The sequence below is a fragment of the Nycticebus coucang genome, chromosome 1, assembly GCF_027406575.1.
Source record: "Nycticebus coucang isolate mNycCou1 chromosome 1, mNycCou1.pri, whole genome shotgun sequence".
NCBI lineage: Eukaryota > Metazoa > Chordata > Mammalia > Primates > Lorisidae > Nycticebus > Nycticebus coucang.
The window spans coordinates 112,992,541-113,020,074 of NC_069780.1; the positions used below are offsets into that span (position 1 = coordinate 112,992,541).

The 27,534-nt window shown below is 39.6% G+C and overlaps 1 protein-coding gene across 7 annotated transcripts in view; it reads left to right on the top strand.

Annotated features, from left to right (window-relative positions):
* The window catches only part of KIAA0825 (KIAA0825 ortholog), a 498,502-nt gene that overhangs the window by 67,670 nt on the left and 403,298 nt on the right, over positions 1–27,534 (top strand). For 5 of the 7 annotated variants that reach the window (XM_053586527.1, XM_053586542.1, XM_053586532.1 and 2 more), the window contains one exon: positions 8,960–9,091. The exons of 1 other annotated variant lie outside the window; for it this stretch is intronic. In XM_053586527.1, the coding sequence (XP_053442502.1) occupies positions 8,961–9,091 (131 nt within the window). In that variant the 5' untranslated portion in view covers position 8,960. Of the gene's footprint in view, positions 1–8,959; positions 9,092–19,696; positions 20,194–27,534 lie in introns of those variants that run through there. One more of the 7 variants, XM_053586547.1, reaches the window with a different exon arrangement.

The window sequence follows — 27,534 nt, forward strand, 5'->3', positions numbered from 1 at the left end:
GCCATTCTCACTGGGGTTAGATGATATCTCAGGGTTGTTTTGATTTGTTTGCATTTCTCTAATATATAGAGATGATGAACATTTTTTCATGTGTTTGTTAGCCATTCGTCTGTCATCTTTAGAGAAAGTTCTATTCATGTCTCTTGCCCATTGATATATGGGATTGTTGGCTTTTTTCATGTGGATTAATTTGAGTTCTCTATAGATCCTAGTTATCAAGCTTTTGTCTGATTGAAAATATGCAAATATCCTTTCCCATTGTGTAGGTTGTCTCTTTGCTTTGGTTGTTGTGTCCTTGGCTGTACAGAAGCTTTTCAGTTTAATGACATCCCATTTGTTTCTTTTTGTTGTTGTTGCAATTGCCATGGCAGTCTTCTTCATGAAGTCTTTCCCCAGGCCAATAACTTCCAGTGTTTTTCCTATGCTTTCTTTGAGGATTTTTATTATTTCATGCCTTAAGTTTAAGTCCTTTATCCATCTTGAATCAATTTTTGTGAGTGGGGAAAGGTGTGGGTCCAGTTTCAGTCATTTACATGTAGACATCCAGTTCTCCCAACACCATTTATTGAATAGGGAGTCTTTCCCCCAAGGTATGTTCTTGTTTGGTTTATCGAAGATTAGGTGGTTGTAAGATGTTAGTTTCATTTCTTGGTTTTCAATTCGATTCCAAGTGTCTATATCTCTGTTTTTGTGCCAGTACCATGCTGCCTTGAGCACTATGGCTTTGTAGTACAGACTAAAATCTGGTATGCTAATGCCCCCAGCTTTATTTTTATTATTAAGAACTGCCTTAGCTATACGGGTTTTTTTCTGGTTCCATACAAAATGCAGAATCATTTTTTCCAAATCTTGAAAGTACGATGTTGGTATTTTGATAGGATGTTGGCATTGAATAGGTAGATTGCTTTTGGAAGTATAGACATTTTAACAATGTTGATTCTTCCCGTCCATGAGCATGGTATGTTCTTCCATTTGTTAATATCCTCTGTTATTTCCTTTCTGAGGATTTCATAGTTTTCTTTATCGAGGTCCTTCACCTCCTTCGTTAGGTATATTCCTAGGTATTTCATTTTCTTTGAGACTATGGTGAAGGGAGTTGTGTCCTTAATTAGCTTCTCATCTTGACTGTTATTGGTGTATACAAAGGCTACTGACTTGTGGACATTCATTTTATATCCTGAAACATTACTGTATTGTTTGATGATTTCTAGGAGTCTTGTGGTTGAGTCTTTGGGGTTCTCTAAGTATAAGATCATGTCGTCAGCAAAGAGGGAGAGTTTGACCTCCTCTGCTCCCATTTGGATTCCCTTTATTTCCTTGTCTTGCCTAATTGTATTGGCTAGAACTTCCAGCACTATGTTGAATAGTAAAGGTGACAGAGGACAACCTTGTCTGGTTCCAGTTCTAAGAGGAAAAGCTTTCAGTTTTACTCCATTCAGTAAAATATTGGCTGTGGGTTGTTCATAGATAGCTTCAATCATTTTTAGAAATGTGCCACCTATGCCTATACTCTTCAGTGTTCTAATTAGAAAAGGATGCTGGATTTTGTCAAATGCTTTTTCTGCATCTATTGAGAGGATCATGTGATCTTTATTTTTGCCTCTGTTAATATGGTGGATAACGTTTATGGACTTGCGTATGTTAAACCAGCCTTGCATCCCTGGGATGAAGCCTACTTGATCATGATGAATGACTTTTTTGATGATAAGCTGTAATCTATTGGCTAGGATTTTGTTGAGAATTTTTGCATCTATATTCATGAGTGATATTGGTCTGAAATTCTCCTTTTTGTTTGGGTCTTTTCCTGGTTTTGGTATCAGGGTGATGTTTGCTTCATAGAATGTGTTGGGGAAGACTCCTTCTTCCTCAATTTTTTGGAATAATTTCTGCAGTACAGGAATAAGCTCTTCCTTGAAGGTTTGATAGAATTCTGGAGTGAAGCCATCTGGACCAGGGCATTTTTTGGTTGGAAGATTTTTTATTGTTTCTTTGATCTCAGTGCTTGAAATTGGTCTGTTCAGGAGCTCTATTTCTTCCTGGCTGAGTCTACGGATGGTGTGATTCCAAATATTTATCCATTTCCTTCACATTGTCAAATTTCTGGGCATAGAGTTTCTGGTAGTATTCAGAGATGATCTCTTGAATCTCTGTGGGATCAGTTGTTATTTCCCCTTTATCATTTCCGATTGAGGTTACTAGAGATTTTACTTTTGTATTCCTCGTTAGTCTGGCCAGTGGTTTATCTATTTTATTTATTTTTTCAAAAAACCAACTCCTTGTTTCATTAATTTTCTGAATGATTCTTTTGTTTTCAATTTCATTGATCTCTGATTTGATTTTGGATATTTCTTTTCTTCTACTGAGTTTAGGCTTAGATTGTTGTTCATTTTCCAATTCCATATGATCTCTTGTCAGATTGTTGATGCGCTCTCTTTTTGTTTTTCGAATGTAGGCATCTAAAGCGGTGAATTTTCCTCTCAAAACTGCTTTTGCAGTATCCCACAGGTTTTGGTAGCTTGTGTCTTCATTGTTGTTATGCTCAAGGAAGTTAATGGTTTCCTGTTTTATTTCTTCCTGCACCCATCTGTTATTCAACAGAAGATTGTTTAGTTTCCATGCCTTTGGGTGGGGTCGAGCATTTTTGTTAGAGTTGAGTTCCACCTTTAGTGCCTTATGGTCTGAGAGGATACAAGGTAAAATTTCAGTTCTTTTGATTCTGTTGATAATTGTTTTGTGTCCCAGGATATGATCAATTTTGGAGAATGTTCCATGGGGTGATGAGAAGAATGTATATTCTTTATCTTTGGGGTGGAGTGTTCGATATGCGTCTATGAAGCACAGTTGTTCTAGGGTCTCATTTAAATCTCTTATATCTTTGTTTAATTTCTGTTTAGAGGATCTGTCCAGCTCTGTAAGAGGAGTCTTAAGGTCCCCTGTTATTATGGTATCAGATATCATATTGCTCAGACTGAGTAAGGTCTGTTTCAAGAATCTGGGAGCATTTAAATTGGGTGCATAAATGTTTAGAATTGAAACGTCTTCTTGTTGTATTTTTCTTTTGACCAATATAAAGTGACCATCTTTGTCTTTTTTGACTTCAGTTGCTTTAAATCCACATGTATCTGAAAATTAGATTGCAACTCCTGTTTTCTTCTGAATTCCATTTGCCTGAAAAATTGTCTTCCAACCCTTGACTCGGAGCTTTATTTTGTCTTTTGAAGCCAGGTGTGTTTCTTGCGGACAGCAAATGGATGGCTTGTGTTTTTTAATCCAGTCAACCAATCTATGTCTCTTCAGTGGGGAATTCAAGCCATTAACATTTATTGAGATAATTGATAAGTGTGGTAGTATTCTATTCGTCTTATTTTGTGATAGTCCATTGCTTAGTTTTATGTTTTGCATCAGCGTGGAGGTTAGGTTCTGTCCTTTAATTTCTGAGTTCTTACTTTGCTGCTGATCCATTGTGGTCAGTGTGCAGAACAGGTTCACATATTTCCAGTCGATCTGGTCTTGTTGTGGTGAATTTTCTCAATGTTTGTATATCCGTAAATGATTTGATTACTCCGTCAATTTTTAAGCTTAGCTTAGCAGGGTACAGAATTCTGGGCTGAAAATTGTTCTGTTCAAGTAGATTAAAGGTAGATGACCATTGTCTTCTTGCTTGGAAAGTTTCATTAGAGAAGTCTGTGGTCACTCTGATGGATTTGCCCTTGTAGGTCAACTGGTGCTCTCTCCTGGCAGCTTGCAGAATCTTTTCTTTTGTCTTGACTTTGGACAGGTTCATCACAATGGTTGTTGGAGAAGCTCGGTTAGAGTTGAGGCGACCTGGGGTCTGATATCCCTCTGAAAGCAGTGTGTCAGAATCTTTGGGGATATTTGGGAAATTTTCTCTTATAATATTCCCTAGTATGGCTTCCATTCCTCTGGGGCATTCTTCTTCCCCTTCTGGGATTCCTATAACTCATATGTTGGAACGCTTCATAAAGTCCCATAATTCTGACAGTGAACGTTCTGCTTTCTCTCTCTTCTTTTCTGCCTCTTTTACTATCTGAGTTATCTCAAGAACTTTGTCTTCTACCTCTGAAATTCTTTCTTCTGCATGGTCTAACCTGTTGCTGATACTTTCCATTGCATCTTTAAGTTCCCTAATTGACTGTTTCAGTTCCTTCAGGTCTGCTATATCCTTTTTATATTCTTCATATCGTTCATCTCTTATTTGATTCTGTTTTTGGATTTCCTTTTGGTTATTTTCCACTTTATTAGCAGTTTCCTTCATTGTTTCCATCATTTCTTTCATTATTTTTATCATGTGTATTCTAAATTCCCTTTCTGTCATTCCTAACATTTCTTTATAGGTGGAATCATCTGCAGTATAGCTACCTCATGGTCCCTTGGCGGGGTTGTTCTGGAGTGGTTCTTCATGTTGCCTGGAGTTTTCTGCTGATTCTTCCTCATGAGTGATTTCTTTTATCTGTTTCCTTGCCCTAATTTTCCTTTCACTTCCTCTTGCTCTTTAAGTTCTCGTGCCTGTGGACTAAGGGTTACAGGACCAGAAGGGTGAGAAGGTTGAAGAGCAAAAAAGGGATGAAAGAAAGGAGGACCGAGTGATAAGAAAAGAAAAAGAAAAATAGAGAAAGGAGAGGGGGTTGGTAAAAGGAATATTGACAAAAAGAAGAGAGGCACTGAAAGAGGGAGACAGAGCAATATAGGTGTACAGTAGGGTACTTTGACACAACCTTAAAAAAAAAACCCATCTTCTGGGGGTGCCCAATTGGGTGGTTCCTTTGAGGTCAGCCACTCTTTGCTAACCTGATCAGACACAGTACCCCACCTCCACCAATTAGAGAGGAAAGACAAAAATGCTATAAATCAAACCAAAACAATCAGACAGAAAACTTTACGGGATAAAATTGGGTGAAAAACCAAATAATAGCGTTAGAAACACTAGCAAAAATGAAGTTCTAGTTATTGAAAAAGGCAGCAATGGTAAATTATAATTAAACTAGAAAAATTGAGAAAGAAAAAGGATCTGTATGGAAAAGGTTGAAATTAAAAAACAAACACCATCAACAACATCAAAATAAACAAAAAAAAAACAACCAAACCAAAAAAAAGAAAAAAAACGCAACCAAAAACAAAGCAGTATGTATATGTTATTGAATATTGTCTGGGCAACATGTGGTCTTCTGGGGTATGAGTTGTTAATCACAGGTCTGATACGACTAGAGGCTGCTGATTTCTCAAACCCCAGCAGGTAGACACCCTAAATCTCTCTTCAGCCCACTTAAAAGGCACTTTGAACTTGTAAACTTGCTGAGCAGAAGCTTTCCCAGGAAAGTGTTTATCCCTGGAATCACTGCTGAAGTGGCTATCCACTTACCCAGTGTGCCAAAACCGGTCTCACTGTGCCTCTGAGGGTTAGGGCTGCAAGGTGGCTCAGACCCCACCCTTAGGCTACTTGGTCGCTGAGTTACCAGCTCTCACCCGATTCTAGCTCTGCGACCCTGAGGGCGGAGCTTGCTGGGGCAGATCGCTCACAATGGCTCCCTGTGACCCACAGCCAAACACTATTAGCTCTGTCTGGCTCAGCGGCTCAGACTGGGGCCCTAGACAATGGCCAAAGTTCCCTGCACTCCTGCTCAGGCTCTCCCCAAGGCAGTTCAACTGAGTACCAAGTCCAAAGACACCAAAACAGTTCACAGGTAAGGCCTTTGTGGTTTGCAGTCTCGCTGCTACTGAACTTACAGTTGCAGGCGGGTTTAGACAGATTGAACACATGCGACCACTTGCCGTTTTTCCACTGTTTTAGTCCTCCTCTTGGGGTCCAGAAGTCTCTCACTGACTCCCTGTATCCTCACAGGGGTGATGACAGGCAGATCCCACCAGCCAGAGATGCCTGGAGTCCTATCTCCCCAGGCTCACGGTGCCCAAATGCAAGGAAGCTCAGAGGTGTTGCCATGTCCCCCAGCCTGGGAATAGTCCACATTAGCTGGCATGTTCCCGCTGGACCTCAGCCTTAGGGCACTCTTGCTGACAACTCCACTCTTGGATCTAAGAGTCCGGTGGAGTCCATGGACTCCACTAGAGCTGCTGGGATCAGAAGGAAGATACTGCAGCCTCACTCTGGGGTCTGGCTCAGGGACTCTGCAGAGACCCCAAGACCCCTCCTCGGCCCGCATCACCTCCACATCCCTCCGTCAATGAACGTCGAATCCTGCAGACAACTATCAAACCGCAGCTGAGACCTGCTGCCATTTCCGGTCACTGAGCATCTAATGTTTTCCCATCACACAGTCTTTAATAGGATATAGCTAAAAATTTCAAGTGACCTCTTCACATTCTTAATAATTCCTTAGTTGTTAGCCAGTTTGCTCATTACCTTTTTGGTAACATCTTTCTTTTAGCTAAAAACTAACTTTCTTTTTTGTAGTCTCTGCTATTGGAGATCAGAGAAAGCCTTTAACCACTACAAAAGTTATAACACACAAAGAAAGTAAAGAACAAAGCAATATTGAGGCGCAGATTCTGGGCTGCTAATTCTACCCACTCACTTGCCACCTTCCTAGTTCCCATTCACCAACTTCAAGCATCTGTGATTACCTGTCATAGATACTGAAATGTACTACTACTTAGTCAAAACTGAATGCTAAATCCACAAGTCCTGAGGGGTAATTTTTAGAAATGTATCTTATTAAATAGTCTTGATTTTCTGTATTATACTAGGAAAATAATGTTTAAAGTTAGATTTGATTCCTGTAATCTATGTTATTTACCAAAATATAGTAAATTCCCTCTAAATTAATTTTATAAATAGATAATAATATTTAAATGCTCTAAGTACAGTATAAATTTAATATTTACAGTATATATAGTTTGCTTATATGTAGAAGAGAAAAGTAAAACAGAGTAGGTAAATAATCACTAGACTACTTCATAAGAATTTCTTATAGGACCAATGTTGTTCATAAGCATTCTGTGGGGCTTATGACTTTCTGTTATTTCATTTTATTTTAATTTGCCAGCATTATCATTTGAAAACATTTGTGTATCAAATAAGTAGTTGGTCTCTACCCCATTCGCCCACACCTGATTGAAAAGATTCTACATTAAAATTTTAAATGTTTAAAGACTATAATTTTTTGCATTTTCACAACCCTAAAAGAAATATGATGTTCTATTGGGCTGTTTTCAGAAGAGAGAAAGTAGAGAGGTATAGACCAGTAAAGAAACTGGAGACCTGGAAGGCACACTCAATGACACATAAAAGAAGTTGCTGTGGTGAATAGTAGGAGCCACCTTCTGGAGTAAGGTCAACTTCAGAGAAAAATGGATAAGTGAAGTGGGCTACAGGGCAGTCATCACAGGGGGAGGAGATAAAGAGCAGCTAAACAAGTCAGCTCCATCTCTATTATGCTACTGCATGGGCTTCCTTAAAGGGTTTTCTAAACAAATTTGAAAATCTAGGTGGTTAGGGAGAATAGAATGGGTATTAAACCACAGAGCACAACGGAGTCCAGGGTACTTATGGACCTCTGCCAAGGCCTGAGGGGAAACAAATAGATCTACCCAACGTGGGGAAAAAAAAAAATTATTCCACTAGAGCTATAAGTTATTCTCAGTCACTTGTTTACATCATCAGCTATGTGCTTGCTTCTGTTCACAAATCCTGAAGAGAAACCTACCCGTAGCTATATACCATCTGTTCACACAGTGTCTGAATCAACCTTCCTGCTCTGGATGGAGAGACTTTTTGGGTAAGACAACTCTTGTAGCAGTAGAGAAAAGCTACAAAATGTATCAACCTAGTCTTTTGTTGATAAATAAGACCAGACAACCAAGGATCATTTAGACATTTTAGGGAAATCAGTAGCATGAAAGAGAAAAATTGAGGTTAACCAACTGAATGGCAATGACCAAACTATTAGCTGCATATCAGAGGTTAATGATCTCCATCCATATTGCGTGGTGTCCTGGAATCAGCTACCTAGCCTGTGACAGCACTGCCAGCCACCTTTGCATCCAGGTGAGGTCGTGTGAGTAGTTTCACCAGTGAAAGATGAGTAAATGTGGCAAGAGTCACTTCTTGGCAAACGTGATGAAGAGGCTAATTCATCTTTTCCACATATTTCTTCTCCAACAGCTTCTTCACTGCCTGTCATTTCCTCAGAGAGACCTTCCCTGATGTTCCTGAATACAGTAGCTCATACCCCACCCCAACTCCATCACTCTCCATTGCCCTGTTTGACTTGTCTTCAGAACACTTCTCACCATGTGGTCTTTGATAAAATACATGATTTTGCATTTTTAAAATTTGTCTTCCCTACTGGAATAAAAACTCCATGAGGGCAGTAACTTTAACTGTATCCCTGCCCCTACAGCAGTGTCTGTTACCTGTCAAATATTCAATGAACATGTAAAGGATGAATGAATGAAGCTTCGATAGTGGAAAAACACATAGTCCTCAAGGAAGAGTAGCATATCCCGCAGCTTTCATTCAGTTGTCAATGGGTGCTAGAGGTGTTCAAGGGAGATTGTGTCTTCACCGGGGAGGCTTTGAAAAGTCTGAGGCCACAGTTTCCAGGTCAGAATATTGACAAGGGTAAAAGGAAGGTGTGGAGTTCTTGCCACACCCACTCTTGCTCCAGCCGTCTGTGTGCTTTGTGATTTCCTTTGCAGTTCTTGGTTACAGTGAGGAGTGGCGGGATGCTTAAGTACTGTCTGAGGGCTGCTGTTTTGTTCAGCTTTCAAACCATAGAGAAGTGTGAAAATTAGGTCACACCTCATGAAATTTAAATAACACAACACTCTACTTAACTATGTAATATACCACTGCTATATTTCCTTGTGCCTATAAATGAGAATTATGATTTTTGGTTTAGTATCTCAACTTGAGGTGGGTTTCTCCCTTCCCCCATTTTGGGAGAACTGACATGTATTATTCTTTATTCTTGTTCCTTAGAATGGATTGGGATGATGAATATTCCCATAATTCATTTGACCTACATTGTTTGTTAAATTCATTTCCTGGAGACTTGGAGTTCAATCAGATCTTCAGTGACATTGATGAAAAGATTGAACAAAATGCTAAAAGGTAAATATTGCTAATTATTTAAAGTAAGTTTTTTTCACGTTCCATTTACTTGAAATTTACCTAGTCTGGTTTTACTGTTTCTGGCTCTTAAATAATTTTATGTATTAATTATCATTAACTTTCCTGAAAAATATTGGTTAGACCCCTCCTTAAAATTTAACATGATTATCTTTATCTGATTAGTTTTTTAAGACTAAAATCTATAAGCACTATCTTAAGCAGGCTAATTAAAGTTAACTGATTGTTGCTCATAATTTCATAGAGCTTGCCAGTATTGATGTCCTGGACTTTCATTATATGTTTAGAGTTCAGCATTCTCCTTTGAAGGATAAGCATAGAAATTAAAACTATGAAATTAAGGTTTATTAAAAGGCCACGATTTCTTGAGTTGCTGAAAAGAGAACATTAAAAATAATTTTTTTTTTTTTGCATAATGTTTGTCATTTTAAGACTCCTTCTCATTTAAGTAGGAGGCTAGGGAGTCCATAAAGAATTGCTTTACCAGGTCAGTTTTAATTACCTTCCCAAAAGGTCATGTTTCCCAAAAATGGAGGAATCAGGGACAGCTAAGTAGTTTCTTCTGATATATGATCCTCAATAGAAAGGACATTGTCTTCATGTATATTGGCGGTCCCTATAGTCAAGCAGTTCACTTATTGGAATCCTTTTGTTTCAGGTTGTAATTCACTTCCTGTAGGTGTTCACTGTGGAACCACAGTAAAAATTTCTATTGTGCAGGATATGTAACATTTCCTTTTTTAAAAATTTACTATATAGTTACAGGGAATTTTCAAAGAAACCAAACCAAGCAAATAAAATGTTCCTCTAATACTCTTCATCCTGTTTTGCATGGAAGTAGTTTATTATAACAATGGGTATAAATAAATTAAAAAGACACCATGTTGTTGGGAATTATACTGAAAGACAAAATCTTTTCCCATCCCAAATATCCTGTCCATGAAGGTAGTGGAGAAAGAAGACACTTTTATTATTGGATAATCATTAAACCAGAGTATGAGATGCATGCCAGGCAATCCCGTAAGAGAGAGTAAGAAAGGGATCTCAGCCTCACATAGCCAAGCAGCTAGCAACCCATTATATTTCATGTTGTCAAGATAAACAATCGCTGGTCTTCAAGTAAGAAGACTGGACAGCACATTTGGTCACACGTAGTTCATCTTAATTTCACCATGGTAATTAGGGAGACCACCTGTGTTAGCTAATTGGCTTTATCCTGAGGAGAAATAAACTTCTTATATCTTTATGACAGAAGGTAATTTTGAAAATTGGACAAGATGCTCCTGAAGTTAGGCTTTTACTCTCCCAGAGGAACTGAGAGATTGGGGAATGACCTCCCTTGATGTTTACATTTCAAAAAGATAGCTCCTAGGTTCTCCAGAAGGACATACCTGGGTCATAAAGGTGACAGAAGGCCTGATGACAAAAGGTCTATCTAGGCTTCCAAGGGATACATGTCAAAAAGATGAAAAAGTACTTATGATTACAAGTTTTCTAGGATAAATGCTCTAGGAAAAAGGAGAGGAGGGAAATCATTTCCCTCATTTTCAACAGGAATAAGTGAACCTCTTATTTTTAATTTATATTTGCCCTTATACATATGTCCATATATAGTACCTATTTTAAAAGGTAGCATATCTATGACTTAACCATATTATCTAAAGTGTATGTATATTTGATACTTACATAAATATGAAGTAACTGTACTAAACCTTAGTGTAATTATGTATTTATATAACTTTTATATGTTTATATATTGCATGACACCGTCTCTAGTCCAAAATAACTTTGTACAAATGAAAACAGTACTCACTTAAATAGCTTAACAACTCATTTACCTAAATTCTAGGGATGCTTATATTTTAAAAAATTGAAATATTCCTTAAAAAGTAAACTTTTTTCATCATAATGGCATCAAAACAAAACAAGTCACTGATGTTTATATTATAGACTGCTTCCGTTTTATTTACAAAGGATCTATGCTTAATTTCCTGCCCTACCTGGTCAGTACGGAATTGTATTTAAAATAAAACAGCGATTATAATTGTATTTTGTATTCATAAATTATTATTAGGTAAAAACTCAGATGTTAGTATTAAAAAGAAAATATAGTATGGAACATAAGGATACCATTTTTAAATTAAAAATATTTTATTGCCCATATATTAGAAGGAACCTAGAGCAGAACCACCTCAAGTGACCATTGATCTTCACGAGGGATAAAATAAGGAAGTAGCTATATGTGCTGTATGCTACATTTAGAAACAAGTCTATTTTTCATCGAATTCAATTATGTTTTTATTATACTCAAGAGAATAAACATAATAGTATAGGGTGTATATATTTTTAAAAATAAAATACTGAATAATAACTGTGGTTCAGAAGAGCGTAAATCATTTATGCACTCATTTATTGCCTCCTAACAGAATAGCTTTTAGAAAATTGTATGTCATGACGAATCAGTTATGCCACACTTACACTGCAGTAGTTGAATTACCCTTGGCATTTTTGTATTCTAACAGTTCTATTTATCTCCCAATGGTGTACATTGAATAAGTAATGAACATCTGTATGGTGTGAATTTTCCTCAATACTTTAAAAAGAAAAAGAAACATTAGTAATTCATTTTTAAATATGATATTTTCCCTTACAGTTTAATTTTTAAAGTTGTATTTCTAGCAGTGACCCTGACATCTACTGCGAATTCTTTCCCTCTTCTTAATATCATCAGGTTTTATGAGCCACAGGGCCTGTCGCCTCCCCAAAGCAGTGATTCACCAGAATGGACCAGTATGCCCAGAGGTCACTGAACCTTCACTTGCCCTTCAGAAGAGGCTGTCATTCTCGCAGACCATTTTCACTTTTATATCCTAATTTTCATTCAAGTCAGAGCTGGGTGACTCATAGGTCTGACAGTAGAAATCAGTGATGGCATATCCTTTATTTTGAACACATAGCAAAATTGGTAATAAGTGGGTAGATTATCTGCCAAAGAGGAATGCTGTGAATGTTATAACCACAGATTCAGTTACTTCAGTAACTGAAACGGCACGTAACACAAAAATTATTTTTAGTTTACTGGAAGTTATTATTAATTTAAACAGATATTGAAGTGTAAATGTTTTTGGAGACTCACAATAAGACATAGAATGATTTTTTTCCTCTTAAATGTTCAGTTGAATATCTTTTTTTTTTTTTTATTAAATCATAGCTGTGTACAATAATGCAATCATGAGGTACAATGTGCTGGTTCCATATACAGTCTGAAATATTTTCACCGAACTGGTTAACACAGCCTTCATGGCATTTTCTTAATTATTGTGTTCAAACCCTTATACTCTATACTTAGTAAACTTCACCTGCACCCTTCCAAGATGCACCCTAGGTGTGGACCCAGGGTGGAGGGAGGGTGATCAGTTGATATCTTAAGAGTTTATTTTACTTTTCTGTTTTCTATTACAGACAACCTCTGTGTATATTTCAGGAAGTAAGTTTTGCTGTTACCAATATAGGGTGACCGTTTTCTTTTAATCTAAAGAAAGATCAGGAAGTGCTACTAGGAATGATACCATCTGTATTAATACTGGAGGTGGAGGAGGGAGGGCAACATTAACTTTATACTGAGACAATATTGGCTAACTGTTTTCTATAAATTTAACCCTGCTTATTAGAGGATACGTATTCCTCAGATTATGCTTATTTTTTATATAATAACTTCTTTGAGCTTACTCATGAAAATTTTAGAAATTTTTCTTAGAGTTGTTAACATGATGGCTCAAAGGTCACTACAACCCTGGACTTCCCATGGCGGTCACATATCTATTATGGACACACAGGAATATATTCACAGCCATAGCAAGTTATATAAAATGGAAATCAGTCATTCAAAGGCTTTATTATGTATTCTTATTTCTGGCATTATTTTGACACCTTTTGTAACTTCCTGTGTTTGCACTTCAATATTGGGTTTCTTCTCTCTATACTTCGTGTCACAAAATCTTTACCTCTTCTCCCAACTTACTGAACAAGACTAGGCCACGTTGACAGAAACCTGAAAAGGGGCCACTTTATCCATCTATTATTTTTTTTTTTAACAGTAGTAGTAGCCTTTTATTTTTAATCCCTGTTATGCCATGAATTCAAAGGGAAAAGATTCCAGAGGCTTAGGGAGGCACCTTGCCAATGAAAGTGACAAAGCTTTGTATGACTATTATGTCATGAATTCTGGGGAATAATTAGGTTCCAGCACCTAATATCAAGGTTCCATTGGTTCTCTTGGTTCTCCTGGGTGCTATACTGTACGCCTATTATGCCATGAATTCATAGGGAATGGGGTTCCAGCAGTTCAGGCTGCCTTCCATTGGTTCTCACAGAGTGAGCTTCTCTGAATGGAGCAGGCTGGTGCTTCAGTTGAAACCAGGTACTTTTCTCTTTGGTTTCCTTCTTTTTCTGATCATTTTCCTTCATGCATTTGGGGAAGCTATCTCATCTCTTAGAGTGCTTAATATGCTCAGTATGAACATTAATCCTCTTGTCAAGAATCTTGCCCTTAACTTGTGTGTTTACAACAATGCCAACAGCATGCTGGGTAACATTGGAGGCTCTTCCAGCTTTGTCATGGTGACATCTGTGTGGCATGCCTTTTTGAACAGTGCCCATCCCTTGATGTCTACAATATCACCTTCCTTGTAGATTCGCATCTATGTGGCCAAAGGAACAGCTCCATGTTTTCTAAGAGGCCTAAAGAACATGTACTGGGTGCCTCTCCTCTTTCCGTTTGTGTTTGTCATTTTGGTGAATTACTGGAAGATGGCGTCTCCGGCCGAAAGGCTCCATCTATCCTTAAACCCAGAGTAAGACCTGAATACCCATTTTCCCATTCCGTTCGTTTGGGCCCCTTCCTCCCACCATTCTCTTCCTCCCTGGAATTACACATGCACCCCAGGAAGACCGCATCCTGAGCCTCAGTGGTTCAGTAGCCTAAATTTCCTCTTGCCTCATTCATATTTCTTACTTTTAAAATTTTTTTTTTTTGGCTTTTTTATTTTATTTCGTTGACTTATTTTTTATTTCTTTACTTTTTTGTTGTTGTTGTTGTTGTTGAGACAGGGTCCCACCCTATGCCCCTGAGCAGAGTGCAGTGGGCGTGGTAGCTCACCACAACCTCAGACTCGGGCTGCGGGCACCCCGCTGCCTCAGCCTCCGGAAGCCGCTGGGATTACAGGCGCTCGCCGCGGCGCCCGGCTGGGTTTTTCCATTTTTTTCACGAGTCGGGGTCTCACTGTCGCTCAGGCGAGTCTTGAACTCCTGAGCTCAAGCGATTCTCCCTCCTCAGCCTCCCACAGTGCTGGGACATATTTCTTACTTTTTAAACTTCTCCAGTCTCCCTCCCAAGCTCTCCTGGTGATGTTTGCAGATAGAGGTGGTGGAGAGTGGGAAGAAGAAAAGCGCCTCCTCATGGTGGCCCCTGGAGCACTCGCTCCCTATTGTCTTCTGTCACTATTATCTGCATGAGTAATTTAAATGTTTATGATCCGGCTCCTTTCTGCATCGTCCTGCCTCACTTGGTGCCTCCCACACACCTCTGCTTTGGGAGGCTGGGACAAACAAGCTAAAACGTGGAGTCAGTAGGGCCATCTAATGATGGCTAAGAGATTCCTTCAAATAATATGTACATTTCAAGTGTTTTACATTTTTTAAAAGTACAGTCTTTTATTTTTAAGTGTTTTAGCTTGACCTTCTTGACCTTCTTGGCCAAATAAACGTAAGGCTATAAAGAATTGTTTGAGAGTATTTCTAAAGAATGTTATTATAATTATCTGTCCATGGGAAATAGGGAAAGAGAAGGAAGTGGCTGCCTATCTCTAAACTGTTATAAGAACAGAAGAATAAGTAGCATTGCATTGAAAATCTAGACATGAGAAGGAGGTTGAGCCAATAGTAGTTGAGCTCCTACTTCCCAGAGCAGACCATAGAAGATTCCGGGAAGTAAGTCCCTCCTTCTGAGGTGACAACCTGGGCTGCCCATGAAGGCCTGGCTCTTCTCTGAGGGCAAGAGCATGACTTGTGGGCTGGAGCCCTGGGAGCAGATGTGACTGCTGTGGCTGGTGCAGCTTTCCTGTTGAGGATGCCTTGAGATTAACCCAGCCCCATCAATTGCTCCTGGAAAAGTGTGTGTCTTACCTAAAACAGGTCACTAACACCACAACCATTGTCATAATTCTAGAATGCCGGGACTGTAATATCCTTCCTTCATGGGACCTGGATGGGAGCTGGGATGGGATGAGGCAGGAAGCTAGTTCCTTTACTTCTTCTTTCCTTAAAAGAGTTTTCTTTATTTCTACTTTAAAGATACTGTCTATCACTATATTTTTCACTGCCTTAAACAGCCCTTCTATGTAATGGGCTAGAAGACATTCAATAAACAGATGTCAGGCATGTTTGTTAGACACCTATTATATTTGCTTTACCTTAAACCAATGTGAATTTAGGTGAGTGAAACATGATAGGAGAACCTGTCTGCATATGCATTTTCTTTTTCTTTAAATATTTTTGCATTTTTATAAAAGTAATACATACTCATGCTAAAACTTTAAATAATAGGGAAGAGCAGAGATGAGGAAATTTTCCCTACTCATTGTCTTGTTCTTCAGGGGACCTATCTTGATAAATTGTATGACTTCTGGAATTATCTTGTATTTATACATACATGTATGCACTCCAAAATACATTTTTTTCACAAATGGGAATATGTGAAAAAAATATATGTATGTGTTGTGAGTAGGTTTTTTTTTTTTTTACCTAGTATATCCTTTCAAAATCTCCATATAATCCAGACTCATTTAAAAAATTTTTGTTTGTTTGAGTGTACAAGAATTTGTTAGAAAAATGCTCCCTCTTCATGAGCATTTATATTATTTGCAGTCTTTCTGCAATTATTGTACAGGCATACATGAGGGTGTCCTTCCATCCTCATGAGATTGTGTCTATGTGATCATTCTTAGAAGCTGTTGTAAAATTGTTCTCCAGCAGGGCTGCAGGTATCTCCTCTGCCATGAGCAGCACATAACAACACATGCTCTATAGCCTCACACCCCGACCTGAGGTTTTATTAAAACCCTCACTGTGTAACTCACACGCAAATCTCTTATCTGGTTTAAGGACTGATTTTATCAGGACAATGAGTGATCAAGGTGTAGACTAGACGTGTTCCCAGAGCTCTCTGATTCTTTTTATAACTGAAGCTCTTTCCCTCTCTTTTTTTCCTGCCTCTTTCATAGGAAGGGAATCAAAGCAATTGACACACAGTAAATGCTGGTGCACGACCCCTCCACAACACTTTTCTCCTCCTGATTTCAGTATGTATGATTCTATTGAGATCAGCCACATTCTGACTTTAGTAAATTGTGCTAAAATGACTGAGTAAGCGTTTATAGATAAAATATTTTAGAAGTGAGGACATTTACTAATTCTTTTCTCTTTTCTTTTTTCTTTTTTTTTTTTTTTTTGCAGTTTTTGTCCGGGGCTGGATTTGAACCCACCACCTCTGGCATATGGGGCCGGTGCCCTACTCCTTTGAGCCACAGAGGCTGCCCACATTTACTAATTCTTGTTTGTCATGTTATAAACTGCAAAGTTCTTGTATCCCTATAGAACATTTCTAGAAAATTCTCTTTATATTATTAACATAGTTCTGTGTCACTTCTATCTGGCTCTTATTATTACACTTTATGAAAAATGATTCAAGTCAAATATAAATTTAGGAGAGAGAAGAGGAGCTCTAACTGTGTGTGGGGTGAAATGCCAGGCTTACCCTTATGCATCCAGCTCACTTTGTCCTGCTGGAGCTGGTCTGCTCTGCCGCTGACAGAACTCTGGGGAACATTTCACAATTAGTTGACTCTTTTGAAAATGCTTTAGACTGAGCGGCACCTGTGGCTCAGTGGGTAGGGCGCTGGGCCCATATACCAAGGGTGGTGGGTTCAAACCCAGCCCCGACCAAACTGCAACAAAAAATAGCTGGGCATTGTGGTGGGCACCTGTAGTCCCAGCTACTCGGGAGGTTAGGCAGGAGAATCGTCTAAGCTCAGGAGTTGGGAGGTTGCTGTGAGCTATGATGCCACCACACTCTACGGAGGGCGACATAATGAGACTCTGAATAAAATAAAATAAAATACTTTAAACTTTTGGGTTGACACAGACCTACACTGGGTCTGACCTTTTTTTTTTTTTTTCCTGAGACAGTCTTCCCCTGTTGCCCTGGGGAGAGTGCAGGGCCATCACAGCTCACAGCAATCTCAAACTTCTGGGCTGAAGTGATCTCCTGCCCCAGCCTCCTGAATATCTGGGACTACAGGTTCCCACCGCCATGCCTGGCTAGTTTTTCTACATTTAATAGAGTTGGGGGACTCACTCTTGCTCAGGATTCTTGCTCTTGCTCAGGTTGGTCTCAAACTCTTGAGCCCAATCAAGCAGTCCACTGATCTCAGCCTCCAGGAGTACTAAGATTACAGGTATGAGCCAACGTGCCTGGCCTGAACTTTCTTGAAGCAATCAAGGGTGTCCAACCATTGGCCCGCAGGTCACATGCTGATTCTGTTAGGACGTTTGATGCTTATCTGTGGTGTCAGATATCATGAGAAGTATGCATGGGTCCTTTTTTCACTAATCAGCTTTCATTAGTGTTTGTGTATTTAATGTATGGCACAAGACAATTCTTATTCTTCCAAATGTGTGGCAGAGAAGAAAAAAGGTTGGACACTCCTGAATTCTAAACTGTACAAGAGCCTCTCTCTCTAAAAGGTTTTGTGGCGGGATTTGTGATATAAAGCAGCAAATCAACAGAGGGGCCTGAACAGTTTCTTTTCATGCTGTGAAGAGTCAATTAGTAATGGGCTGGTGTATTAATATTGATTGCTTAACAATAGACAGGAATCTGAGAGGCTATTAATATACGTAGTCCAGATGAGATATGATAAGGGCCTGAGCCAAATCTTTCATAAAAGGAATGGAAAGGGAAGGTTATATATGAGAAAGATTTAAAGAGATAATATTAACAGGATTTGGTGTAAAGGGTGCTTTTTCCTGAAAGTACAGTTACACGTTTTTGAAATGACTAAAACCTCTGGTGAAATAGAAAACAGTTCAACATAAATGTTAAATTTCTTATACTTTTTGGGCATTGCAGTAGTTTTTCAGGAATACTTTTTTTACCTTTTAAAAAATATTATCAGGCGGCACCTGTGGCTCAGTGAGTAGGACACCAGCCCCATGTACTGAGGGTGGCAGATTCAAACCTGGCCCCAACCAAGCTGCAACAACAACAACAAAAATAGTCAGAAAAGAAGAAAAAAAAAGAAAAAAATAAATCCATAAAAATTAAAATATTAAAAAAAAAAAAATAGTCGGGCATTGTGGCATGTGCCTGTAGTTCCAACTACTTGGGAAGATGAAGCAAGAAAATAGCTTAAGCTCAAGAGCTGGAGGTTGCTGTGAGCTTAGAGTGCGCAGCACTCTACCGTACTGTTTTATTACAAAGGTGATTCATTGACATTATCATATAACCACCAGAATTTACCTTTGTCCCTTCATCCCCACAGAATAACTGTTGAGTACACAGTGCTGCCGGCACTAGGCTAGGTGGCGAGTCACTAGAGAAGAGGCCAGGCCCCTGTGCTTACGGAGCTCGCAAGACAGCGACTGTCACATCAATGCTGATAGCACTAAATGGTTGTTATGACGAGGCTGATCACATATGGGTCTTTTGTGTGCTAAAGCCAGAAAGTCCAACACAGACCACCTTAAGCAAAAATTCATTAGCTAAGATAACAGCAGTGACGGAAGAATGACAACTGCAACCACCTTTGGGTAGTTCATTTTTAGACGCTTCCCCCAGACAGAAGATTGGAACTCATGGGCAACATCCTTTATGTACAACCAAGGGAAAGGAAAATCTTAGAGTATAGAGTAGTATTATTGGCCCAGACTAGGCTGGCTTGGGTCCATGTCTGAGCCGATCACAGAGGTTAGTGGGGGTGGAATACACTGACTGGCTCGGCCTGCAGCTCACTCAACGTTCCCTGAGGCACACAGGTGTGGGAGACGTGATTCCCCAAAGCAGACTTGGAACTGTTGCCTCAAAAAAGGAGAAGGTAATGCTAAACTGCCCAGACAGCCATGGTACACCACCCAGGAATATGCATGCTTGACAATACAATATAGTCAATATTTTCAGTTTAAAAAATAGTCTTAGAGGGCAGCACCTGTGGCTCAGTTGGTAGGGCGCCGGCCCCATATACCAAGGGTGGCATGTTCAAACCCTGCCCCGGGTAAACTGCCACCAAAAAATGGCTGGGTGTTGTGGCGGGTGCCTGTAGTCCCAGCTACTTGGGAGGCTGAGGCAAGAGAATAGCTTAAGCCCAGGAGTTGGAGGTTGCTGTGAGCTGTGTGATGCCATGGCACTCTACCGAGGGCCATAAAGTGAGACTCTGCCTCTACAAAAAAAAAGAAAAAAAGTCTTAGACTACCTTCTGGAAGTGATGCACTGCCTTACAAATTTTTCTTTTCCTTCGTTTTCTTTTTTTGCAGTTTTTGGCCAGGGCTTGGCTTGAACCAGCCACCTCCAGCATATGGGGCCGTTGCCCTACTCCTTTGAGCAGTAAAAGGACATTGCCCAAAGTTTATAATCTGGAAACGGGACAGGAAGATACTATGTATACAGATGTAACACAAATAACTCATATGTATTTGGGAGAGTGCCATGATGTCACAGGACTCACAGCAACCTCTAGCTTTTGGGCTTCCGCGATTCTCCTGCCTCAGCCTCCCGAGCAGCTGGGACTACAGGCGCTCGCCACAACACCCGGCTATTTTTTGGTTGCAGTTCAGCCGGGGCTGGGTTTGAACCCGCCACCCTCCGTATAGGGGGCCAGCGCCCTACTCACTGAGCCACAGGCACCACCCTGAAGACTATCTACAAAAAATAAATAAATAAAAAAATAGTCTTCAAACTCTGATATGACACCTCTACCCCCATTTAAAAAATAAAATTAAAAAAAAAATTCTAACATTTAATGAAAGCACAGGTATGTGTTTATTACAACCTTTACGTTAAAAAAGTTCTCTTAATTTTTAGTGATGGCTCATTTCTTTTTAAACTGTTTTGTGACTGAATAATAAAGACGGTCTTAAATCTTGTAAGAGCTTTTATAGTAAACTTAAGTTTCAAGATTTTATGTATATAATTATTTTCTTTTCTTTTTCTCAGTTTTTTCCCTATCCCCACTGTTAAACAGCTCTTGGGCTGCTATTGTTACTTAATGTGGTCTGTTTAATTGTAGGACATCTAAATCTTTTTGTAAGTCAGCGAATGTATATGTACATATACACTACACATGTACAACATGTGTGAGTGTAGTTCTGGCTGTAAAAATAAATTCATATTTTTTCCTATCCAAATAAATATAGTTTTAAAGCAAGTGGTCAATGAGGTTAGATAATGAGCACTAAATTCCCAGGGGTCAGGGGTCAACGAATTTTAAGTAAAGTGATTCCATAAATTTTCTTAAGCCAACAATATTCTTGCATATCATCTTTTCTACAGGAAAGAGCCTTTTAGCAACTCCCATAGGTACTTTTTAAGTAGTTCCTTCCTGTGCACGCCCTCAGCACATTGTGCACACCTCTGATTGAGTCTTACTGTATTGTAATTATTTATTTACAGGTCTCTCCCTCTCCCAAGACAGAATTTCTTTAGGGATGTTACAATGTCTTATTCATGTTTGAATCCCTGGTAATACATCACACTGCCTACCACATACTCAGTATTCAGCTAATGTTTATCAAATATATTGCCTTTATTCAACGAGCAATTTTTACAGTCAGGGAATCTAGAAATGAATGTTGAATGATAAAATTTCCATAGTTAGCTTTTTACAAAGCATATTCCATACTGCATATTAAAAACAGTTTATAAATTGATTTAGATACAGCCTCTCAGTAATAACACCCAATTGAACACATCATTAACTTGGATAATTCAAAGTCATTACAATTAAAGCACGTTGAAGTGCAAATTTATTAAAAAATGTTGAGACATATGAAAAGGCCTAAAGACGACTATGATAAACACTTTGTGCCCACTGTCCAGTTTAAGAAATAAAACATGGGGGCGGCACCTGTGGCTCAGTGAGCAAGGCGCCGGCCCCATATACCAAGGGTGGCAGGTTCAAACCCGGCCCCGGCCAAACTGCAACAAAAAAATAGCCGGGCGTTGTGGCGGGCGCCTGTAGTCCCAGCTACTCAGGAGGCTGAGGCAGGAGAATCGCCTAAGCCCAGGAGTTGGAGGTTGCTGTGAGCTGTGTGAGGCCACGGCACTCTACTGAGGGCCATAAAGTGAGACTGTCTCTACAAAAAAAAAAAAAGAAATAAAACATGGGAGGAGGAGACAAGATGGCTGACTGGAGCCAGCTTTCCACAGAGGGTCCCTTTCAGGAGGAGAGTTAAAGTACAGAAGTTTAGCAAGTAAGCTGATGATTTGGAGCTGGCCAAGAGACAAAGTTGAAGAATACACATCAACCCTGCTGAGGCAAGCTGCGACCCCAAGGATACAAACAATAGGTACAAAATCCATCACCAAGCAGACGGGAGTCCCTGCCCTCAAGAGAACGGCTCACAGTATACCTTCTACAAACAAGTGAGCAGAGTTCGAACATCCTCCCATTTTATCCCATGGGAGAGACCCTCTAAAAACTGGACCTCCTTTCCCTACTAGGGTGCCCTGGCACTCTCCTGCCAGGCATAAAACTATATAAAACTGTACATATTCTCTACATGCAATTCTGAACTCCCAGTATTCCCCTCCACTCTCACCCTGAGGTCTGGAAGCCTGTCCCCCATGGAGTCCAGATTCTTTTGCATTTTCTCGAGAGGTGTAGACATTTTCTCGAGAGGTGTAGACCTCTCTCGAGAGGTGTGGGCTGTTGCAGATCTATGCTGATTCTGGGGCATGGGTTTAAGGAGAAGATGGTGGACTGAAGGAATTGTACGGGAGAAGGAGAGGCAGTGCCCCATGGTACAGAGCAGCAGCGGCAGCAGCAGGAACAATAGGGCTCACACCCCTGGAGTTATTTTGGAGAAACACTCCCTGTTTATCTGGGTAACCAGAGAAAGCTGGGCATCTTCTCTGGTGGCAGACACTGGCGGAACAGATTTGGGATGGTAACGCAGGCCCTGTGAGTAAAGGGTATGCCTGAGGTGGTACCTGCCTGGGCGGGGTGCGGCGGGGATGGAGAATAGAAGACACATGCACAGAGACGGCATACTCTCAGGACGGAGCTGAGCTAGGACTGCTTTAGTGAGCCTGAGAAGCACCCAGCCCTCTGGGGATCATAGCTGAGACAAAGGCAGGCAGGAAGAGGCTGGAACTCGGAGCCCAGTGTGAGCACTAACTGCACCCACCCCAACACAGACTGCAGCGGAGACATACACACCAGCTCTGGGCAGCAGCACAGAGCAGGGCTGAGTTGCAGTTTCTGTGAACCCAAACAGTGCCTGCTCCACAGGGGAATATAGCTAGGACAGAATCACAAATTCTGCGAAAATATAAGTGTCAGCAACATCAATCAGTGGCGGGGCTGAAACTGAGTGAACCATCCTAGCTTCCATTAATCACCTGAGGTTGTCAGGCCTCAGCTCCCCTTCCAGATGGTGGCAGAGTGTGGAGGGCTGGCCAAGGAGACATTGATCTCCCTGTGGCTCAGGCAGATGCAGACCCTTGGAGGAGCATCTGCTCAGTGAAGGCAACTGGGTCACAGTCCTGTGGGGTTACCAGTGACTGGGTGTGACAGAGGAGCAAGGTGGGGAAGGAGGCATCAGTCTTCCCAGACTAATTCATTTGCTGGGGGGGTCCTTCTGACTCCATGGAGCACCACAGTGAGTCATAGTGGAGCTTCCAGCAGACTTCTGCTATCTAGTTGCCAGAGACATTTGAACTCTCCCACTCGAGACCAGGTGCTGACTGGGACAATTGATTTGTATCTCTCAGACTGGACCAATCACTACTGGACCGAGGACTACTATCCAAAGTGGTACCCTGAGTGTGTGGTTGTTGGATGGTTTGATTTTCCTTTTCTAGTTGTTGCCCATGGAGGGCAGGGTGACTGAATTGCTGATATTTCTCCACAGCTGAGACTTCAACCCACAGTAACTGATTCACTAGGGAAGGACAGAGACCAGCTGAAAACAACACAGAGCCACTTAGCCCCATCACACCAAGTAAGTCCCCAGTGTCTCAGGCTGTAGCACTGTACAGGTCCTTTGCAAAGCTCTAGGGGAAAAGGTACAGACACCAGTCACAGCTCTTGGGCAAAGGGCTGGTTAATCACAACCCTACTAGCCCCTCAACCCAACTTCACCTTATCTGCTAATCTACCAAAACAGTATAAAATAATCATGGGGCGGAATCAGAGGAAAAACTCTGATAACATGAATAACCAGAGTACATCAACTCCCCCAAGAAACAATATGGGAGACACAACTGAAGATCCCATTCATAAACAAATGGTTGAGATGTCAGAAATCAAACTCAGAATTTGGATTGCAAATAAGATTAATAGAATGGAGGTAAAGTTGGAATTAGAAGTTCAAGGAGCATTTTAAAAGTTGTGTCAAGAATTCAATGAATTCAAAGACAAAATCAACAAAGATTTTTCACACATTGAGAAAAGAATTTGCAGCCCTCAAATATCTGAGTATATATAGTAGAATCCCTCAATTAACAGAATGGAGCAAGGAGAAGAAAGGATTTCTGACATTGAAGACAAAGCTTTTGAATGTTCCCAAACTCACAAAGAGGTAGAGAAATGGAGAGCAAAAATGGATCATTCTCTCAGAGAGCTCTGGGATAATACGAAGAAAACTAATATTCGCCTTATAGGAATCCATGAAGGTGACAAATTTCCTTCACAAGGCACAGAGGCTCTTCATGAGATTATGAAGGAGAACTTTTTAAACATGCCAAGAGATTCTGAAATTCAGACAGCAGACAGCTTCAGAATCCCAGCATGACTCAACCCAAATAAGATATCCCCCAGACACATCATAATTAACTTCACCAAAGTTAATATGAAGAAGAAAATTCTGAAAGCAGCAAGATGTAATAAAACCATAACCTACAAGGGGAAGAATATTAGGAATGACTGCAGATCTCTCTTCTGAAACCTTTCAAGCTACAAGAGGGTGGTCATCAACTTTTAATCTTCTAAAACAAAAAAAATTTCAACCCAGGATTCTGTATCCAGCAAAACTGAGTTACATTTATGATGGAGAAATTAAATACTTTAATGACATTCACATGTTGAAGAAATTTGGCATAACTAAACCAGCTCTCCGGGATATTATCAGACCTATCCTCCATAATGACCAGTGCAATCCTCCATCACAAAAGTAAACTCACTCAGAAACTTTCGATCAAACTCCAACTTCCACAGTGGCAAAAGAATTAAAAATGTCTACTGGACTTTCAAAAAACTTGATACCCAAAATTTTACCAGACTTATCAATATTCTCCCTTAATGTGAATGGCTAAAACTGTCCTCTGAAGAGGCACAGGTTGGCTGACTGGATATGAAAACTCAGGGCAGATACCTGCTGCACGCAAGAATCTCCTGTTACCTTAAAAGATAAATATGGACTCAGGGTGAAGGGATGGTCATCTATATTTCAGGAAAATGGCAATCAGAAAAAAAGCAGGTGTTGCAGTTTTAGTAGCAGATACAATAGCCTTTAAACCAACAAAAGTAAGGATAGATAAGGATGGTCACTTCATATTTGTTAAGGGTAACACTTAACAAGATGAGATTTCAATTATGAGCATTTATACACCCAACCAGAATGAGCCTCGATTTGTAAGACAGACTCTAGTAGACATGAGCAACTTGATTTCCTCCAGCTCCATAATAGTTGGAGATTTTAATACTCCTTTGGCAGTGTTGGATAGATCCTCCAATGAGAAGCGAAGCAAGGAAATTTTAGACTTAAACTTAACCATTCAACAGTTGGATTTAACAGACATCTACAGAACATTTCATCCTAACAAAACTGAGTACACATTCTTCTCATCAGCCCACGGAACATACTCCAAAATTGATCACATCTTAGGTCACAAGTCTAACCTCAGCAAATTTAAAAGAATAGAAATTATTCCTTGCATCTTCTCAGACCAGCTTGGAATAAAAGTTGACCTCAGTAACAACAGGAATCTGCATACTCATACAAAAGCATGGAAGCTAAATAATCTTATGCTGAATGATAGCTGGGTCATAGATGAGATTACGAAGGAAATTACCAAATTTTTGGAACAAAACAACAATGAAGACACGAATTATCAGAACCTCTGGGATACCACAAAGGCAGTCCTTAGACGGAAATTTACAGCACTGTAAGCCTTCCTCAAGAGAACAGAAAGAGAGGAAGTTAACAACTTCATGGGACATTTGAACTGTTCTCCCAAATGGAAAAGGGAGAACATTCCAAACCAAAACCCAGCAGAAAAAAAGAAATAACCAAAATTAGAGCAGAATTAATTGAAATTGAAAACAAAAAGATTATACAACAGATCAATAAATCAAAAAGTTGCTTTTTTGAATAGGTCAATAAAATACATAAACCTTTGGCTAACTTAACCAGGAAAAGAAGAGTAAAATCTCTAATTTCATCAATCAGAAATGGTAAAGATGAAATAACAGACTCCTCAGAAATTAAAAAAATAATCTATATTGCAAGAAACTTTATTCTATGAAATATGAAAATGTGAAGGAAATTAACCAATACTTGGAAGCATGCCACCTTCCAAGCCTCAGACAGAATGAAGTGGAAATGTTGAATAGGCCCATATCAAGTTCTGAAATAGCATCAACTATACAAAATCTCCCTAAAAAAGAAAGCCTGGGACCAGATGGCTTCACATCAGAATTCTACCAAACCTTTAAAGGAGAACTAGTACCTATATTACTCAACTGTTTCCAAAATATAGAAAAAGAAGGAATACTACCCAACACATTCTATGCAGCAAACATCACCTTGATCGCCAAACCAGGAAATAACCCAAGAAGTAAAGAAAATTATAGACCAATATTACTAAAAATATTCAACAAGATCCTAACAAACAGAATTCAGCAACACATCAAACAAATTATACACCATGACCAAGTGGGTTTTATCCCAGGATCTCAAGGCTGTTTCAATATGCGTAAATCTATAAATGTAATTCATCACATAAACCAATTAATGATTATTAATCCAGAAAAAGCTTTTGATAATATCCAGCATCCTTTCATGATCAGAACACTTAAGAAAATTGGTATAGAAGGGTCATTTCTGAAACTGCTAGAGGCCATCTACAGCAAACCCACAGCCAATATCGTATTGAATGGAGTTAAAATGAAATCATTTCCACTTAGATCAGGAACTAGGCAAGGTTTTCCACTGTCTCCACTGCTCTTTAATATTGTAATGGAAGTTTTAGCCATCGCAATTAGGGAAGAAAAGGCAATAAAGGGTATCCATATTGGGTTGGAAGAAATCAAACATTCACTCTTCGCAGATGATATGATTGTATATCTGGAAAACACCAGGGATTCTACTACAAAACTCTTAGAAGTGATCAAGGAATACAGCAGCGTCTCTGGTTACAAAATCAACACTCATGAATTGGTAGTCTTTATATATACCAACAATAGTCAAGCTGAAAAAACAGTCAAGGACTCTATTCTGTTCACAGTAATGCCAAAGAAGATGAAATATTTGGGAGTTTACCTAACAAAGGATATGAAAGAGCTCTATAAAGAGAACTATGAAACTAAGGAAAGAAAAAGCTGAAGATGTTAACAAATGGAAAAACATACCATGCTCATGGCTGGGAAGTATCAACATTGTTAAAATGTCTATAGTACCCAAAGGAATATACAATTTTAATGCAATCTCCATTAAGGCTCCACTGTCATACTTGAAAGATCTCAAAAAAATAATACTTCATTTTATATGGAATCAGAAAAAACTCAAATAGCCAAGACATTACTCAGAAATAAAAACACAGCAGAAGGAATCACGCTACCAGACCTCAGACTATACTATAAATTGATAGTGATCAAAACAGCATGGTACTGGCACGAAAACAGAGAGGTAGATGTATGGAACAGAATAGAGAATCAAGAGATGAACCCAGCTGCTTACTGTTATTTGATCTTTGAGAAGCCAATTAAAAACATTCAGTGGGGAAAAGATTCCCTATTTAACAAATGGTGCTGGGTGAACTGGCTGGCGACCTGTAGAAGACTGATACTTGACCCACACCTTTCACCATTAACTAAGATAGACTCTCACTGGATTAAAGATTTAAACTTAAGACATAAAACTATAAAAATACT